Genomic DNA, 20,526 nt, shown 5'->3' with positions numbered 1-20,526 from the left:
TTCCATATGGTTGACCAGCATGATGCTATCTGGTCTGGTTTTATCTGGTTTTAGGTCTGTGTGAATCCAACCTATGCTCTTCAAAGCCTTAAAAGCCACGACCAGCTGCAGGTGCAAAGGCAGAAAAAAAGATCACATGCCACAGATGAAAATAAACACTTATTAGATATTGAGCTCAATAAATATTTACCTCCATAGAATAATCAAAGCCACAGAGTCTACACCTGCTGCATGATGGTCCTTATCTCCTTAAGAGACGGGGGCTGATAGTGTCTTGATAGTGTGTCCTTGATTAAGTCATGAAGCATTTTATATGCCAGACAAGCATGTCCTTGATGCATGAAGCATTCACACCATTGCTTCATGTTACCCCTATCTGGGTTAAGAATGCTGACTCTTTCCACAAGGCCCACAGTGGGGGCAGAAGATGAGAAGTTGGCCAGGTTCATAGGCAGCTAGGTAGAAACAGTTAAAAAGCCACACATTTTAATTGGCCAAGCAAAATTTGAACATGTTACCCAAAAATTTCAAGAGCATACTCCTCAAAAAGAGTAAAATTATCTACCTCTCTTTTGGCTTAGAAAAGCTTGTGACATATCTTTCACATAAGGCACCATTCCACCTGATTAGCCAACACTGATCAATCAACAAAAACCTACAAAAGGTTCAAGCAACATATCCTACAGTAAAATGTAAATGAATTGCCCATATAAAATAGAAATACCCCTGCATATTCTGTGATAGAAATTGCTTTTTTCCCTAGCTTCAACTTCTGTGAGCTACTAGCAAACGTTAGCTAACGTTAGTGTAGCCACCCCAGTTGGTGTAAAGCTGTTAGGAGGTAGCTAGCTAGCTACTGTTAGAAGTGCTCTAATGAAAAGAAATGTTCATCGAGGAGACCAGTACAAAGTGGAAATTTGTATGATAAAAGCACTTACTAAAGTTATTTACGCAGGTCAAATGGGGCACTTTGTCCAGAGAGGTGCATATAGTATATAATATATATAGGTATATACATATATAGGTGCATAATAGTCTGTGACAGACTCAGGCGTTTCGCGCGTTTGTTCACCAACGTGGGAGATTTGCATTCAATGAAACTCTTTGGGACACTTGCATGCTGTATTGTCTCGGAAATTTGGTTATTAATCCGATAACGTAAATAAGTAAACTTTATGTGTATAGCACCTCAAAACAATAATTAAAGTATTAAAAGTGCTTAATAAAGCAAACAAATATTGAAACAGCAAGCACATATACAGACATCAAGGCATACAACAATTTTAAGTTAAAAGTCATGTTAAATTAATATGCTGTGGGACCTGTGACTATACTACTTTTCCAGAAACCTAGCTGCAGTCGCAGTTTGATGAGAAGAGGGAATTAGAGTAGTCCAGGCTTGAGGACACAAAGGTGTGGATCATTTTCTCCATATCAGTGTCTGACATGACTGGTCTAATTCTAGCAATATTCCTAAATTGGAAAAAACAGGACTGAATAAGTTTGTTCTGGATCATTCTGATGCAGATAGCACATGATCAAGATTGCAGAGTCCAGTTTTGCAGTATTAAATACACCTCTATGTCGACATCTGGTGGACAAATAATGTCTCAGCATGTTGTTGGCCTAGATGAAATCTTGTAAAATACTTTTTACTCGCTTACCATTTCTCTGCTGTTTTCATTCATTATTCAAGTACCCTTAATAAAAGTTCACAAGAGCATCTCATTGACCGTCCAGTTAGTTCATCGGGCTGCAATTGAGGCTGCTGGTGTAAGACTTTGTTTTGAAGGTTTTATTTAGCCTATTTAATAAAATGTAAACATTAAATACAATTTTTTATCCATATCCAAGATGCATAGGCTGTATTTTCCCTACATCCTCATCACTCACATTTTTTAGAAGAAAATATAACTTTTATATTTAAGTTTAAGTCTCTTAATCCACCCTGAATCCCTTCAATTCCTAATCTTTGGCATAAAAAGTAGCCTAATCTCTGCATTCTAGTTTTGAAAAACAACATTTATGCTTGATAAAGGTTTCGAAATTCCCAAATTTCAGATTTAATCCAGTCTGGTTACTTAAATCCTATGAAAAGCTTTGAAAAACTGGGCCCAGATGAGGACAACCTGGCAGGATGAGCTGTGGACTCACTCTGCTTCAGCTGCTCCTCTGTGTTTATTTCTCACAGAATGAGTGTCAGAAGTTTCCAAAAGAGCTACAGAACCACTCCAATCTCTTAACAGTAAACCTGCTTTTTCAAGCAAAACTGATTATATTATACTGACTATATTATTGACAATTGCGACATCGTTCATGTGAAAATGACAATACAGCAAAACAGCATTCCACAAGTTCCTGTGAGTAATCATGAGACTCTGAAGAGTCCTCATAGGGTTCTGAGTGGAAACCATATATGAAAGGGATCTTGATAGCTGTGGATAAATGTCCCAACTAGAGTCCAGGGCCATCAGAGTTTGGAGCCAGTTTGACAAAGATATCAGATAGGATCATTCTGATCCAGATACAAGATCAAGATTTCAGAGATTTGCAGTCTTTAAATAGAACTCTATCCTGCCATCTGTTGGACAAATAATGTCACAGCTGTTGTTAGGCCAAAAAGACTTGGGTGAACTACACTAGATGTGTAAAAGACAGTCTGTATTCACTTACCTGCATAAGTACACAGTTCATAGGAACTTAAAGACAAAATTCAAAGTCTCAAGTCAAAAATAATTCAAAGCAAAACTTCCACTTTCTCTGAAAAGTGTTTTCATTCATTAAGTCAAGGACCTTACAGCATCTCTCATTGACTAGGCCTTCCACCTGGAATGGCAGCAGTGGTATGAGACTTTGTGTTGAAGGTTTTGTTCATTTAATAAAATGTGAACATTAAATACTATTTTAATCTATATTCAAGATGTATAGACTGTACTTACCTTCACCTCCTCACCAGTTACATCACAACTTCTGGGTTAAATGTAATGTTCTTTACTTTATGTCTCTGAATCATCCTTCCAGTAGGATCAGGATTATTCTGATTTTGGGCATCAAAACTATCATAATCTCTGCCTTTGTGTTTTGAAACTTGCAAAAACAGAACATTGCAGATGTAGATGGAAGAACCAAAAAGGTCTTTACTTAATTTGTTTTGAATATAATTGTAAGATCTGTTTCCAATATAGCTAGTAAATTCCCTGTTAGCTTCAATAGTTCAGGAGAAAGCTGAGAGGGAACTATAAGGGCTAACTCGCTGTGTGTTCAGTGGTCCTAAGAACTTCAACTGAGTTTCCATGGACATGGGGCAGAGTAGATAATGACTGAATTTTCATTTTGGGCTGAACTTTTCCTTGAAGGTCCCACTATAGAGTCCCACTGCCTCTCTGCCCACTGCTGATTGTCCCACTGAGAAGATGGTTTGGGAGGATTATTCATCTTAATCCTGTAAAATGAATGGCTTGTCATTTGGTGTTTGCTTTTCTTGAGTCCTAAATATAGTGAAGTATTAATACAGATATAATAAAAACTCAGTCCTCTAAAGTTGTGGCAGCCTGTTTTCCTTAGTGAACCCTAACACACCTCATAAAATTCACTCCCCACCACCACCACCCACGATGAGACCAAAGATGAGACTTCGGGGCTGGTAATGGGGAGGATGGCTCATTTAGGAGCAGCTCTTTGCAATGCCAAAGGTCACAATTTGCCTCTTTTCTTTCACCGTATTAACCAGTAAAAATGTCTTGTCACCTGCTGGTGTAGCCGCAGAATTAACGCTGACCGTTCAGATGGCACGCAGAAAGACCTTTCACATTCATAAAACATTTGCATATGATTCCCATAATATCATCCCTTCAGTGTCTGTCAGAGAGCAGTGCACTCTCACACTATGGGTCATTTGTTTTGTACAACAAACTCACATTGAATGACTACACTTGAATATACTGTCATATTGAGAATCAAAATAATGCACCAACTGAGACATCCTGTTTAGGACAGCAGCTACTGGGCACCTCAAGTCATTATTGCGATATTTCCGACAGCATCTGAAGGCAACAACACTGCTCTACAACCATGAGCGCAAGCCTTTGCGCATGCGGGTTGCGCAGGTCTCCTCGTGATGACAGCAAATGACAGTTAGCAGTGTTCGCTCCTGCAGAAGCCAGAGTGAGACGACCATCCGCTAACAGACAACACTCTTTCGAAAAATCTCATGATCAACGGTATTTAGAGAAATTGTGAACAGTCAGTACACATTAACTACACTTGGTAAGTTGTTGAATTTACGTTAGCATATTTTGTTCATCATGTTTGGCCATTCATCAGCTTGCAGTCTGTAGCTAAGCTAACGTAGCTAACTAGCTTAACGTTAGCTCACCCTGTTTGGCTAGCTAACGTTAGCCGACTTTAACTTGGTTAACGTTAGCTTGGTAATGCTAGGTTAGCCAGTTCGGCAATTTGGTATCTGTGCTCCTCCTTCACAACAACAGAAGCACCAATTCGTCTTGACTGGTATCACGGATGTGCTACGCAACTATTGTCGTTTAGCTGACCTAGATGTTTTATTAGATAACGTTATGTGTTTCAAACTCGCCTGGTGGCAAGCTTAGCCAAGTTATCCTAGCTAGTGTTAGCTGACGTTAAGTTAACTCAGCTCGTTTTGCTGGCTGCCTAGCGTACGGTGTTTATCAAGCTCGGGTGGCTGGATAGACAACATATTCGGATCAAGTGAATTCTACACATGTAAGTTAACGTTAACAGCATATTAAAATGTTATTTTTCTGAGTCGGTGGTTCTCAACTTTTCGTGTAAAATTTGCCTCCACCCGTTTAGGCGGGGCAAGGTATGTTTAAAGTTTTGTCCAAATGCCATTCAGACACATTACTTGAACAGTTGTTCAGGTCATTTAAGGTCACTGAAAGTAGAATATAATGGCATTCTGTCGTTAAACGGCACAGCATAATTAACAGCACTGGATTGCAACCTGAACTCTTAATAGCTTAGAAGTGACTGTCTCCTGTTTTGTCCTTAGTCCTCTGTCTCTATACAATCATTACTTCCCACATTGGGACTGGTCATTTCCCCGAATTATCCATGCTCTCGTCTGCATGCCACAAAAGGGCTGAGTCTTTGTGGTCACTGCACATTAAGCCCCTGGTGTCTCTGTTACTTTGTTTTTGATATTGTGGGTTACTTAGTTAAAGCAGGTTTTGGAGCCCTCACAAATCACCAGTCTCCACCCTGGTGTGATGATTGGATTACTTGTCACAGCTGCCATTGGTATTTTTGTGCTAACATTATTAAAACTGAAGAGAAATTTTGTTCATGGCTGAGCCCAGTGCTGCAAATGGAGCCCACAGGATAGCAAATTGGACATTTACATGAAAACTCCAGATCTCCGTTGAGAAAGTAGCTTTCAATATTTAATGCTAAGTGATGGTTGACAGGCTATAATTTAAATGTCAGCAGATCGCACAAGCAATCGTTGCAAGGGTTTGGATAGCATATCGCTAAAGAATTTTATTATGAAGTAAGTGTACTTTTCCTTTGTCCAAATGTCTTTCATGTAGCTCATTATAATTTTTCCTGTGCCCATTTCAGCCAAAGCAGGTGTGTCACGTGTAATCACCTCTGCCCAGCTACCTGTCAATTGTGTGGTTCTCCTCTGTTTGGCTCTTGACTGTCATCTGGTACACTGTCTATATTCTCCCACTAACTTGAGTAATTTCTTGGTCTTTGACAAATGGTGAATTTGGATTAAAAGAAAGAAAAACTGACTGTACTACTGGGTTCGTGGGCAGACAGTCTATTGTTGATGATGTACAATAGGAGTGTACCAACATGGATCCATTCAGTTGAAATGATATATTGTCAATGCATCCATCTCCATGCTCCTTGCGGAGATCAGAATGCTGATGTCATTATGTCACTTCTTGAGGCTCAGTCAGTGGGGGTCAGTCAACTGTATGCTCTGGGAGTTGTAAGAGTCAGGAAGTTCAGATATCTTCCATTCATGGGGAAATAAGTAACTGTAGTCAGAGGTAATCAAATATGTAGCAAGATTTTGTCTAGTAATTAAGTGAGTATGAACAAGGGTTCTTTGCCTTGAAACTGGGTGTTCAGTAATTCCTAGGCCCATTCTGTAGGCCTAGCCCACATTGTTTAGGTGTAGGCTTGTGTTTTCTTCTATAAAGCCTATAATATCTTGACAATTAGGGCTGGGATTGTGGCTATACATTTGTTCGGGTGGTGCTGCCACTAAGTGGTAGGCCTACTCTTTTCCTTCACACATAGTTTTTTTGTTTAGCCCCTTAATCAATACAAAACACCTAGATGTTTCTAAGGGTCAATGGGATGGCAGAGGAGTTGGGCAAAGCAGTGGAATTAACTTGTAATTTTATAATTAAATATAAATTGTCATGATAGAACCCAATACAACAGTTCCATAATATCATAATTGGAGCAATGCTTACGACAAAAGTAAATGCTCTGAGTTGCATACGCTAAGACACAGTGGAACAGGCAAAGGCCCTTTTATTAGATTTCTTTTTGTTGTTATTGTCTCTGCAAAACACTGGAGACATTGTACTGCAGTGCTGGATTATGACAATGTTGGTGAATGATTTCTAGGAGCCTTAGTTTTGTGTTCACATTTATTTTAATGTTCTTTACCCATTTTAAGTTTCTCCGCATAATCTGTATGCATCTGAATTGGACTAGCGACCATAAAATATTGGAGTATTTATCTATGCTGTGTCTTAGTATGCAAACCCACTGCGTGACAATGCTTTGTCTAGTAGTGGGAAAGCTTACTGATTAATTTCATGTACTTACATTAGTTGTTTGCTGAGCAGCATAAGAAATTATTGGAGGGGAAGTGAGAAGGGGATGTTGTCTCCAAACCATGAATACCCTTTTTAGAAAGTGAAATCATTTGAATATCTATAAAAAGCACTTTGTTCCATTGCTCTGTGTGTGTTCATGTAGTGGGAAGATTGGGCTGTGTTCCAAACACCTTCACCGCGGTGCTTTGTGATGTTTTCCTACATCACTTTATGGAGTAGTGTTTCTTTTTTCTTTTTCTTTTTCTTTTTTTTCTTCTTTTTCTTTATCTTTTTGTCCTTATGTCGCCTTGGCATTATCTAATCTGTTGTCCAGTGGAGAACTGAAATGGTCAATTATGCTGATTTTGAATATTTTTGAAGCCACTGTTTTGTCTCGATCTTGCATCTTGTTGGTGTAATTATGATGCAGCCAATGTACAGATGCTAGGATTGGGTGGCTGGTCCTCTTGTCTTTCATCATGTTAACAGTATTCATTGGCTCTCCTGCCTCACCCATGATCATTCTCACACAACTCTGAAGGTTGCAGACTAGGCCTATGCCTTCCCTCCCACCCTCTTTTGTTTGGTTTCTCTTCTGCTTTAGACTTCCCCAGTGCTGTCCATGACTGACTCACCAGGTAGCTCTGTGCAAGTAATTGATTTGATTTGGAGTAGGCAGGCACAGGAAGTTCATGAAACATGGCAGTTGAGCCATGTAGCTGCTTCATAGCCTAGCTGCTTTTTCACTTCCGTTCAGGTCTGTAAGGAATGTGCTTGTTTAAGAACGTGCAAGTGCATGCATGGAAGTTTACTTGTCAGCCAGTCACCTGTGAATCCACCCTCGTATGTAAAATAAATAAATCAAAAGGAAAATTAGATTTGCTTATTTGTTTTCCTATCTGATCTATTGATTATTTAAAAGGCGTACTGATGGTAGAGCGGTAGATAGTAGAGATTGAAGCGGTTGACACTTACCTAACCATTATCTGGTTTAAAAAAATGATACAAAATCTATTACGGTAATTAGGGATAAGCTCGATCATAATCACTATCCTATTTATTCATGCCTTATCAAGGGCTTTGAATGTAGGGCCTCTCATATATTTTAATCTGCATAACATATTCGATTTGTCAGGCATATCAACCATGCTGTTGTGGTTGTCTGTTAGCTTGCAGGCTTTGACACTGTCTTGTAGTCATTCCCACTCTGAGGCAGTTTTCTCTAGTCTGCTCTCATTCACGTCCCAGAGTCCTAACTCCACAGTATGGTCTGTTTGCCATGTTAGCAGCCAGCCACAAAGAGCTTTTTGTGCAAAGGATTCTCCAAGAAATCATTTAAATTTCATGCGTTCAGTTTGGTTTGTATGTCCTGGCTGTGTATATCTGGAAAACGGAGAATGTGATTTGCATATTCTGGTGTGTATAATGACACCCGTAGCTTGTGGAAAAAAAGCTTGAGACTGGGGCCTTGCTATTGTTGCCAGCCCAGAGTGTGTGAAGCACACTGAATGCAGATGATCACTTCCCTTGTATGACGTGAGCATCATGTGTGAGCTAGGATTCTGCCAGACCTTTACAGGAAAGAAAACCTTTTCCCGCTCTTCTTCTGGATACTTTTACTTTTGAATGTTGCTTTGTTTAAATGGTGAATACTGACACTATTTCCCAGAAAGGAAATGGACTTTTTTTTTTTTTTTTTTTTGTTTTTTTTTGTTGAGGAAACTGGAGTTGAAGTGAACCATAAGATGTTACCATTCTTCATTCTAGTTGATTTAATCTGTAATGGCATTTTCCTTGGCATTTGAGTTATATAATATGGGGGCTCATAAGAAAAAAATAAATAACAAATAATAATAATAATAATAATAATAATAATAATAATAATAATAATAACAAATGTATCTAATGCAGTAGTTCAAATTCAGTATTGATTTTAAGACAATAATTTAATACCACTGTGTTCTTCACATTAATTTAGCTGTGATGGCCCCACACACCTGGAAAACTGCCCCACAGCTAGAAAACTGTAAATACAATTACAGTTTATCTTCTGGCCTCATCACTCAGCCCACCACCAAAAAATAGCCTAATAATTACAGAAATACAACATAATTACCATATATCATTAGCCGATATCCAAATAAGAGCCATTCTTAAATTGCAATATCTAGTCTACTGGAACTCATCCTGCTAGGGGTCTATGAATAAACCTGAGTCTCAGAACCAAAATCACACTAATTCCCCCATCTGCAAAATGTTCTACAGGAAACACTGAATGCATTTCTTTGTCAACTGAAAGCACATTTCATTAATATTTGCTTGTTATCTTCAATTCTCAATAGAATCAGACCATGCTCAATTGATTTCCTCAGTAAAAATGCCCATACATAAAAAGAAACTTGTGATCCCATTGGAAGAATTTAACAGTTTGAAGGTTTTTAGAACCAAAATGTTTTTAGAACTAAAAAGTCATGTTCTTCTTTGTTTTTGATACCCAGCCCTGTGTCTGCCTATATGCAACACTCAATTTTAATGTGTAGTGCCGATCACCATATTTTTGTGGCAGCTACTGTGTAGTAGACCCAACTCTTTTCTTCGTTGTGCATTTAATACTGAACTTAAAACTGACGTTGGCTTTTGTTACACGGTTTAGCTTCTGTTCCTCATGTTCACCTAATTCCTTGGGAGTTTCCACCATTAGTCGCTGCATTTCAGTGTGACTGAGACTTTCTGTCTTTTCCCTGCTCCAGTCCTTTGCCTCTCTGCCTGCCTGAGCTGGTGAAGATGGTGAAGCCAGACATCCACACTCTGGCCCACCACCTGAAGCAGGAGCGGCTGTATGTGGCCTCGGAGAAGCAGCTGATCCAGAGGCTCAACGGTGACGTGCTGAAGACGGCTGAAAGGCTGTACCGGGCCGCCTGGATCGCCAAGCAGCAGAGGATCAACCTCGATCGCCTCATTCTCACCAGGTTAGTCCTACCACTACCCTACACACTGGCACGAGTAGACAAAAGGGAATGGACACCAAATGACAACTGGGGATGCACAGATAACATTTCTTCACTGCCAGTACAGATTCCAAGTGCTATGCTTTATGTATTGGCCGATACAGAGTGCTGATCCATTATGGTTACTGAACATTATAGACTTAAGGGATTGCGATATAATTGATTTTTTTTCATTAGAGTAGTCTGGCATCCCTCTGTATGAAAAGAATAGAAAATCAAGTCGCTTTAATTTCTGACCTGGTATGCGTGGCCTTTGGTAGCGGATTTGGGATATTCTAGGATAAGATTTTGTAGTCTTTACCAGTATCCGTATCAGTTCATCCCTTGTGTCAACACACTAGGGCTACAACAAATGATTATTTTGATAATTAATTATTCTGACAATTATTCTAGTGACGTATCGGTTCGTCAGCTCAAGAAGAAATGTAAATTGTGCCATCATGTTGTCATCATTATGCCAAGTGATAGAAACTGGGACTGACGTTGCTAGTAACCGAGAAAGGAAGAGCTCAAAGGGCGCAAGGAGCGTTATTCTCGTTGCTATGGCTGTTCAGGTTAGCTGAACTGTAACAAAGAGGGGATAACATTGTTGAAAATAAAAATAGACAAGAGAAAGTGAGTGATTGCTGTGCTTGCTCTTAATAAACAGGATGAGGAGCCGTTGATGAAATGGAGGGTGTAGCTAAAATTATCATTGCTCACCAGGTCACTGTAAGAGGCTGTGTACTTCTCTCCAGGCACTGCTGATTTTGACATTGTCTGACATTGACGTAATGCTGTCAAGGACCTGTTGTGCTATAGCAAGGCATTAAAATGCCCGTTGTCATTTTGGGGAAAAAACCAACAATTGTGCTTTCATTTAATATGGATTCCAAATATCCAAGAGTGCAGATTCCACATTTGAACTTGTCCTGTGCTTTAAAACATGCAAATATTTTACCTTAAGTTTGCAGTTTTCCTATCAATAAGTTCAAATGCTACAACATATGTTCAAAGACACATAGTGAAAATTTTCTGTGAGTACAAATACTACAGCACAGGTACAAATACTAAGTAACAAACACCAAAGCACAAATACAAGTTCAAGTTTGATTCTGTGTATTGTTCTTGCATACATTTGGTAGCTCCACTTGCTGCTGGGTTCTGTATAATAAGCTCAGCAGAAATCTTGGGTGTGTTTCCAAACCTACAGCTAGGCTAATCTCTCCTGATGGACATTTGTATGACTTAAAATGAATAAAGTTGAGAACTAAAATTGAAACTTGTGGCTTTGGACATGCTTCCTGTTGAGCATTAAGTTTGAGTAGCCTACATGTTCCCAGAATCAGTTGGCAAAGACTGAAAAGGTATTTTCCTCCTGGTTTTTGAGAGAAACCTAGACTGTTTTTTTTTTAATAACACAGTGACATTTACATTTAGTGAAGTAAGTATTTATAGCATTAAACACACTCTGATGTGATGGTTTTAATTGTATTAATTCTGTGTAAATCTCAATAAGGTCTATGCCAGGGCCCCTAGACTACAGTTTAGATCAGTTGTCCTAAAGGGAAATTGCAGAGTCAGAGCAGCCCTTTGATCGTTGAGCATGTGGTACAATTACTTGTCTGTCTAACCACCAATCAGCAGCCTGGGCTTTATGCATCTCTGTTAAAACTTGCTGTCAGTGCTGTGTATAGCTTTATGCTCTGTTAATAATGAAACAACCCTGTCTTACAGTGCGGAGGCCTCTCCGGCTGAGTGCTGCCAACATGCCAAAGTGCTGGAGGACACACAGTTTGTTGATGGCTACAAGACTCTGGGCTTCCAGGAGAGCATCTATGGCGAGTTCCTGTCCAGGATGAGAGAGAACCCCAGGTTGGTAGCGTCCTGCCTGGTGGCTGGAGAGAGGCTGAACCAGGAGCACACCCAGGGGGTCATTCATACAGTCTTCACCTCACTTTATGGCAACTGTATCATGCAGGAGGATGAGAGCTACCTGCTACAGGTCAGTGGTGTTACTCTGGTGTTACACATTTGCAGAACACATTCATAGCTTCTCAGTAAGATGAGACCTCTTTAACTGTTGTCAGTAAGGCAGGACATCTCAAATTGGCGTATCTGTTTCCTGTCAACTCCCAGGTGTTGCGCTACTTGATAGAGTTTGAGCTGAAGGAGAGCGACAACCCTCGGCGTCTGCTGCGGCGGGGAACCTGTGCCTTCAGCATCCTTTTCAAGCTCTTCTCCGAGGGCCTGTATTCAGCCAAGCTCTTCCTCACTGCCACCCTCCATGAGCCCATCATGCAGCTGCTGGTGGAGGACGAAGACCACCTGGAGACGGACCCAGCCAAGGTGACGGAGCGCCTCACTCCGGCCCAGCAGGAACGCTTCGGGGAGAAGGGCTCTGAGGGCTACAGGCAGAGGGTGCAGGCGGCCGTGGAGGCCAATGAAGCCAAGTTGGTCGCTCTGGTCAACAAGTTTATCGGTTACTTGAAGCAGAACACCTACTGCTTTCCCCACAGCCTGCGCTGGATTGTGTCCCAGATGTACAAGACGCTGTCGTGCGTGGAGCGTCTCGAGGTGGGTGAGGTGCGCACCATGTGTACAGACCTGCTGCTGACCTGCTTCATCTGCCCAGCTATAGTCAACCCGGAGCAGTACGGTATCATCTCAGATGCCCCCATCAATGAAGTGGCCCGCTTCAACCTAATGCAGGTCAGTGGCAGAGCAAGTGTTCACACTCATACAGTATATGTGGATATCATTCTGCAATCTAGATGGACATTGCATCGTTTTTGTTGTACAGGTAGGGCAACTTCTGCAGCAACTGGCCATGGCTGATGATGATGGAGACCCCAGGCGAAAAAGCAGTTTGTCCAAATTTGATAAGGTAAGCACCTCACCTTGGTGTCATTTAATATGTTACCAGTGTAGCATTTTTGTAATTGCAGCCTGAGTGCATGATATTTATTTCTCCTTGTACTAAGTTACATTTCTTGGTCTGTCTCTCCAGAGTTGTGTTGCAGCGTTTCTGGATGTGGTGATTGGAGGAAGAGCAGTGGAGACTCCACCCATGTCCTCAATGAACCTCCTAGAAGGCCTCAGCAGGACTGTGGTCTATATGACACATAATCAGCTGCTAGCGCTGGTAGGTTCCTCATTCAAGTTTTTACTAGTGATACCCAAATGAAACATCAGTATTTGAGTTGTTTAATGTCCCATCACCATAGTACATTACTTGGTGTGTGGGACATTATGTTGTCATGGTGCTGTCTGTGTGTAAGTCTGTCTGTGTGTATATGCATTATCGTGAACGCAATAACTCAAGAACAATGCATGATAGAAACTTCACACCTACACCACAGAGTGTAGAGAGAGAGAGAGCAGATAGAGTAGATGATCTGATTCGATTTTGGAACACCTTGCTGCATAAATTTGCATATTAATAAGGAAAAACTGATTTTCTTGAAACTGCTGTAACTGCTTAATTCTTTAAAAACAGAGTTCATATTAATAGTGCTCATGTGTTATGTGAAGACAAGTATGTTGACAGAAATATTTACAAATCAATGTATTAATTAGCTTAATTCATGACCTCATTAGTGTAACTGGTTATGTTTAATATATCATGGTGATTATGGCGGGACGTTAGGCAACTCTAGTGCCTCTAAGTGCCTCTTGTTCTATTTGTAATTCCATGTGAAAGTTTTTAAACATTATTGAATATATTGAAGACCCAAACTTTTAACCAAGTTTACAGAGTGACTCATGGGTCACTCATTGTACAAAACTTTATTTGGTGGATTATAAAATTGTCCTGTGAAAAATATGTTTTTTCCTTGTTTGATTTCAGCCTGACTTCAATAACTTGTACCACCCATTACCCCGTCCCTAGTAGGCAACAACTATCATGGCTATGTATCGATGACATCATATACTTGCACCATATAGGCAAAACCCCTATTGGAAACAGCCATTAGAATCAAAAGAATGTTGGATTCTGTGCAGTGCTTGCACCTGACAAACATCCAATGCATCAGTCAAGATGACCCTATGACCATTTTGAGCCCAAAAAGTGGCTAGGTGAAATGATATGAAATCAATTATATTTAACGTGTTTTACTAGCCTTGGTCTGTGTGTGGCCTTAACTGTAAGCCTGGTGTATTTTAAACTAGCGACAGTTTAGATTCCAGTGCAACAGAATATGAGCTTGACAAGCCCAAACTTGTCAGACCAGAAAGGGAGACATCTCACACCCCTCTTCAGAAGGGTTTGTTGTTGACTCCCAAGGACTGAGAACCATGAAATGTGATGCAGTAGAGCTGAACGATGATCTTAAAAAACGTGTCTTGCACGTCCTGCTCAGGTGGACTTTGTGCGGAGTGTGATGGCAGGGGACCACCTTCGGGAGGAGGAGCACATGGCTTTGGAGACCCTGCTGGCCAACGTGCCCCAGTCCCGAACTGTGAAGAGTAACAGTCTGGAGCTCACCCCCTCCAACACCCCCCAGCTCTCCCCAGCTACCACTCCTGCCAACAAGAAGAACAGACTCCCCATAGGTACCTATCTTCGTAGCCTCTAACGTTGTTATTCCACACCTGCAGCCTCTGCCTCTCGGCCACTCTGGCTCTCAGAATTCATTATTGATGTGCTGAATATGATGCAACTTCTTGTAATTTCCTGATGTGAGGATTTGAAGGCCATTGTGCTTTTTATGAACACCAGAATTTGAAACAAGAAGTGGAAGCTAGAACTCTTATATTTCCTCTAATGAGGAGTAAAATAAACAAGTTGAGTTGAGTGGTGATGGCTAGTGAAAGGCACTTGTTTTGTAGGAAGCTAATGAGCTTCTTCTCAGCTTGTTATAAAGATAATTAGCACGGCCTGGATTGGGGCTCAATTACAGAAATGACAACCAATTAAATTACCAAATATAAATGAACTCATTTTAATTGGAATGGATGGAAAGATGCATAGACTACCTTCATTAGCATTTCCAAGACAAATGATGCTGTAGCAACTCCCCCTCGATTAGAAATGAACCACTTCTACTTGCTTCTCTGAAATATGATGTTTATATACATAAAACTTGACTTGTGATACTTGAAATAGTATTATATTGAATTTTGAGATGTACTTTTCCTCCTTTCCTCCTGTGCTGCCAATGAATGACCAGGACAACACTTAGCAGCTATAACATCCTGGGACCCCACAACCACCACTCTGTCTGCTCACATTCCATTAGTAACCCCTTTTGGTGGGTAGCCTAGCCTGTCAGTCGTATTAGGGCTGGAGAGAGCTAAACCGTGTATCTGTGTCTCACCCAGTGACGTGTTAGATTACGCTCATCCAGCATCAGTCCATGCTCGAAGCTGTACAGTCATCACCCTGCCTCCCTATTGCTAGCCCAGCACCACTCTTGTCCATGTGCTTTCACCATGCCTGCTTTGCCCTGCACCCTGCTTCGGCCCATTAGAGGCTAACATGTTTTTAACACACTCGGTTTTCTAAGTTTTCCTTTTTGCTTCCTCATTCAGCGGGATATGGCTATTCATTTCCAGGTAGAGTGGGAAAAGAAATATATCTTTCTTTGCTCCTTCTGGTCCATGCATGAGGTATGGTCAAAATAAAAGAAACACTAGTGTAAAGACTGCCCACAATGATGGTGGCTCTGTGATGGCGTGGTTGTGCTCTTAACAGCATAGTTGGCATCCACTCATCTCCTAAAGAGGAAGGGCAAAGGTAATCACTTAAACAATAGCTTCAAGTATTTTGAGTGATCATCTTGGCCCTTCTTGTTAATGAATGCGGTTGAAGAGGACTTCTCAGACGCAATTTCAGGATCTCTTATAAATGCCCAATTGGGATAATGTTTTGTTCTTGAAGGGCTTGGCATAGAGCCAACATCCTTTCCATGCTCTTCAAACCTTTTAAGAGACCATTCTTGCCTTGATAGATGCATTGTTATATTGAAAAACATCACTTGTGTTCACAAAGAATTGCCACCCTGGATGAATGTAATCACATGGAATCGTAGTGTTGGTCTTGAGTTATATTTGCATAGTCGTCAAGAGATGATTGGAAAAATTCAATGCCAGGCATCCCACACAAATCCAGAACCACAAGAAACCTTCACCTGTCTAGGACTTGTATTTTGGTGTTTCTGTAATTGTGACTATATCCTGTGGATGAAGCCAAAGAATTTCCTAAATCACTGCAGTGCATTATAACCATGCAGAGCATCATGCTATAACAACACAAAATATTGGGCTGAAGTCCGTCAGACCCGTCATTAGAATGGTATGCACGTCATGTGCTGCTTGAGAGTGCTTCACTGTGTCTAGCATGCAGTTGTGATCCCTGAAATGTCCTGGAAGCAGGTCAGTTGGTATTTCAACATGCACAGATTACAGCGTTTCAGCATAGGTGATACAGAATGATAATTTACTTTGGATGCTAATATTTAAATTTGTTAAATATTAGGAGTTAATGTGTAATGGCCACACAATTTCAGTCTTCAACACTGGACAGGTTTTTAAAAATGTTTTTTTTATTTTTTATTTTTTAAACACTATATACCAGTGCTGAAATATTCATATTATTCAAATAATATGGCAGATCTAGGGTCTCTATTCCTTGTAGGGCTCATTTGGAATGGTAGATGAACTAGATGTAATGAGCAGAGCTGTCTATGTGTTGTCCTGTGTGTAAAATGTGTATGCAGATTAACCTGTGGACTGTGCATAGTTAAATAGGGATACTATGTTCAGGTTTGAAATGTTATTTTTATGCCACAGGAAAGTTCAATCTTTGTTAGTGAAAACTAACTATTTACCATAGCCAGAAACAAGGTTAACTCATCTTTGATGTGAAACCGGTGTATAGCTACATAGAGAAATAACTGGAAAACATGAAAAGATAACTGTGACAATTTCCAAGAGGATTTGCTCAAGGTTGACATAATTTTCTGTGTGGAACTGATAATGCTGCTGTGACGTAAACCTCACTTGGATGTAAAATTTGGACCAACATTACAGTCCATAAAATCAGTCTCATTAATTTTGAATAGCAGTTACTGGCAGCACGTTGGTGTGACATCACAAATTAGAGTCTTGGTTCTCTGGTTTCCAGCTTTGGGCTAGAGCTGTTTGTTTTCACAAGTACTGATTGGGTTGCCCATGGCTTTAAAAATGACACATAAATTCCTAAATGTAGGCTATTGCCTAAGTCTAACAACTATTTTGTGCCTAGAGCATAGTAGCATATGTTGTTATTTAGTGTCCTCTGAATGTAACAATTTGAAAATAACACTTCTTCCCTACTAATCCCTTTCACCCCAGCAGCCGCTCGTAGCCGCAGCCGTACCAACATAGCCCAGGAGGGGGAGACAGAGGCCAGCTCCCAAGAGTCCCTACAGGAGGTGATGCCAGAGGAGGTGCTGGTGGTTGCACTAGGAACAGGCCCTCAAACTGTCCCTGGGATGATGTCAGAGAATGAGGTAATGGGACTTAAATGAATGTACTCGTTCACAGGAGAGCGGATGATGTGATAAAGTTGGTGTCATAAAATTTTCTCCTGTCGTTGAGGACGGGGAAAAAAAAGATTTCACATGGTGTCAACATTTCATAGTGCTTTGTGGCTGTTGTTGCGGTGTTGTGCAATTGATTAGAAACCTTGGATGTCATGTAAAAATTGCCTCACACAAATTTGACTGCCACCAGCTGTCTTTGACTCAGGCAATGTCTCTAGCAAGACTGAGTTATGGTAATGCAAGGTTACACCCAAAAAATAAGTGAGTTGCATGTTTCTTTGTGACCAGTGCTGTTCCCTCTCTATTGCACTGTAGGTTTTGAACCTGCAGATGGCTGATGGGGCCCAGGGGGACGCACCTGCTGATGACACTAAACTGCATGGGAAACCAGACAAAACCCTGCGCTTCTCCCTCTGCAGTGACAACCTGGAAGGCATCTCAGAGGGTCAGTCTACAGTCTGAAGACACATGATGCTAAAAAACAAAAAATACAGATCTGCTGGCTGTTCTTTGTATATTTTCAGAGCAATAATACACGTAGATGAACCATAGAAAGAGAACCTAGTAAAAAGTGACCAGTATTCTAATTGGGGACATGTAATTTGGACTATGGATCGGTCTCCACCCGTTCCTTTGTCAGTCTATCATGTGCGATATCTCAGACCCTGCTGATTGGATTTTGATAAAACTTTGGAGAATGATACATCTCACCACTACACTACAACAGTTTTTACATTACACTGATTGGCCTAAGGGTTTGCTACAATTACAGGTCAAAATAAGGTGATATATTTCCTGATTGGCTCAGAGGGGGACTGCATCATTTGTGAGGGATGACATGCTTACTGTTGCCTTGTTTTATTTTTTTCTCAGGTCCGTCCAACCGTTCTAATTCTGTGTCGTCTCTGGACCTGGAAGGAGAGTCTGTCTCTGAGCTCGGAGCTGGACCATCCGGGAGCAACGGGGTGGAGGCTCTACAACTTTTGGAGCACGAACAGGGTGTGTGTGTGTGTGTGTGTATTTGTATGCGTGGTTTGTGTGGTTCTGTCTGTATATTGCCAAAAAAGGTTGAGTTGAAAAACGTTCATAAGCAAGGCCACTTATACTTCAATGTCCATGCGTCCCTCAGCCACCACTCAGGACAACCTGGATGATAAACTGCGCAAGTTTGAGATCAGAGACATGATGGGCCTGACAGATGACCGGGACATCTCAGAGACGGTCAGCGAAACCTGGAGCACTGATGTGCTGGGCAGCGACTTTGACCCCAACATGGATGAAGATCGGTTGCAGGAAATAGCAGGTAGGGAAGTTTGTTACCTGGAATTGTCAATGGTTGCCCATGAGTATGTAGGCAGATTAACTGGTCTGAACAGGCAATGCAATCTTTATACATTTTGTGAGTTGAATTTCCTGCAAATAATGAGTCTTTGTGAATGTTTATTAAGTAAATCTAGGGAAATATTGCCGCCTTGTGGTTTGTGGCTGAAATGGCATCTTGCCCATCAACTCAGGTTCTACAAAGGAATACACCACATGCCATGTGTCAATGGTTATACACATGAATGGTCATTGCTTTATGTTTTCTATGATTTTAATAAATAAATTAAATTTGATTAAAATATTTAGTATACATTATAATCAATTCTGTTACCTATTAATAATCGGGCTGAAAGAAATGACAGACCAATTTTATTTGTTTTATTTGTGTTTATTTGTTTTTTAGGAACTTGATTTTGATGAGGTAATGTATGTTTTGCTATAGTTAGTATTAGAGGTATTGAGGCATTTATGAGAAATTGGTGCTGATGTTTTGCAAACTCCATGCAAATACTCATGCAATTTACATATTAGACAACCAAATCTTAACTTCAAGTGAAGTTTATTTTGAATAATGTATCGCAGCACTTTGTTTATCATATAATATATCATATATATAAACACCCATAGAATCATAGTCAATAATATTCATCTTTAGATCTGAAATTTGTATGAAGGTAGAGCAAAAATAACCCATTCCATTGTCCCAATGTTTGCCACTTACTCTAGATTTTCATGAATAAGCAATTAGATTCCTTATTGATAAAATACACTGGTGTGTACACTGGGTGTAGAAAACTTTTCTCTAAGATGGGGACAAAATTTAGTTATAAAATGTTTCATGTGTCTCTGGAAATATTTCCTAAGCTTGGCTTGATTCATCCCAGTTACAGTAGTTGATCAATGCATAGTATGCGATAAACTTTTCCAGTAGACCGTGGAAGCTAAATTGAGCCTATACCTTAATCAGCATTTCCTAATCGACAGCTTTAGTGGTGGAGGGCTTGGAGCAGTGTGTGGTTGTATGTGTATGTGTATGTGTATGTATGATTGCACTAGCCTTTTCCATGGTTAAATTTTGAACCAGGACCAGAAATGTTTTTTGAATAAGAAGTGTTTAAAAAATTATGTTTTATTTTGACAATTGTTTAGCACACCAACAAAGCAAAGAACGTAGATTTGGAAAGTCCACATTAGCACAGCACTGAACTACCGTACAAGATTAAGTTAATTAAGAAAATATGTTGTATTGGAATGTTATGCTGCCATAACTGTATATGCTTGGGTAATGTTAAATTATCTACTTACTAGTTCAGATAATCATAGGCGTGGTTACCCAGCTAGCTTCTGTGAAGTTAAATTAATTCTGTTTGCTTGGGGATGGTTATCTACTTATTGTTTAGCCTATGTTGTTGCAGTACAAAGTAATCCATGTAAATGGTTTAGTAGATCCTTAGGATTGGGAAAATTATTATCTGGGTAATGTTAGCCCGCCATTTTAAGTTGAAGGACAAGCCAAAGCCTCACTACTGTACAAATCACCATTACTTATTTCCTGATATGTTATAGCTGTATTAACCAAATAAACCCAGGAAGAACATATGGTTTAGAAAATGGGCAGAAACAGGCAAGTTAGTTGGGATATGGGCCCCTCCAAAAGTTCAAACAACCTCTGGTTATTTGACAGGGATGTGAGAAGCCTAAATAAAATATAACAGTTCTCTAACCACAGTTAAAGTCATTTTAAGGTGCTAGGGCCTTGATTTGATTGAGAGTCCATTCTTTTTTTAAAGGTCGCAAGTGCCTGATGTGCAGTTGCCATCACTGCCTTAGATATAATAATCAGAATTCCTTTAGACGGCACAGTTG

The 20,526-nt window shown here is 40.3% G+C and overlaps 1 protein-coding gene across 4 annotated transcripts in view; it reads left to right on the top strand.

The window, feature by feature from the left end:
- Nucleotides 1-4,142: 4,142 nt before the first annotated feature.
- gapvd1 (GTPase activating protein and VPS9 domains 1) overlaps nt 4,143-20,526 on the top strand; it is a 32,080-nt gene continuing 15,696 nt past the window's right edge. The window contains exons 1-12 of one of the 4 annotated variants that reach the window (XM_071927840.2): nt 4,143-4,266; nt 9,572-9,790; nt 11,546-11,813; nt 11,948-12,520; nt 12,612-12,695; nt 12,819-12,953; nt 14,173-14,365; nt 17,147-17,304; nt 17,653-17,782; nt 18,211-18,336; nt 18,467-18,640; nt 19,064-19,090. In XM_071927840.2, the coding sequence (XP_071783941.1) occupies nt 9,606-9,790; nt 11,546-11,813; nt 11,948-12,520; nt 12,612-12,695; nt 12,819-12,953; nt 14,173-14,365; nt 17,147-17,304; nt 17,653-17,782; nt 18,211-18,336; nt 18,467-18,640; nt 19,064-19,071 (2,034 nt within the window). In that variant the 5' untranslated portion in view covers nt 4,143-4,266; nt 9,572-9,605 and the 3' untranslated portion in view covers nt 19,072-19,090. Of the gene's footprint in view, nt 4,267-4,679; nt 4,741-9,571; nt 9,791-11,545; nt 11,814-11,947; nt 12,521-12,611; nt 12,696-12,818; nt 12,954-14,172; nt 14,366-17,146; nt 17,305-17,652; nt 17,783-18,210; nt 18,337-18,466; nt 18,641-19,063; nt 19,091-20,526 lie in introns of those variants that run through there. The other 3 variants (XM_071927839.2, XM_071927838.2, XM_078285087.1) reach the window with 3 other exon arrangements.

This window comes from Centroberyx gerrardi, chromosome 8 (assembly GCF_048128805.1).
Source record: "Centroberyx gerrardi isolate f3 chromosome 8, fCenGer3.hap1.cur.20231027, whole genome shotgun sequence".
Lineage (NCBI taxonomy): Eukaryota > Metazoa > Chordata > Actinopteri > Beryciformes > Berycidae > Centroberyx > Centroberyx gerrardi.
This window is presented reverse-complemented; position numbering and strand designations above follow the sequence as displayed.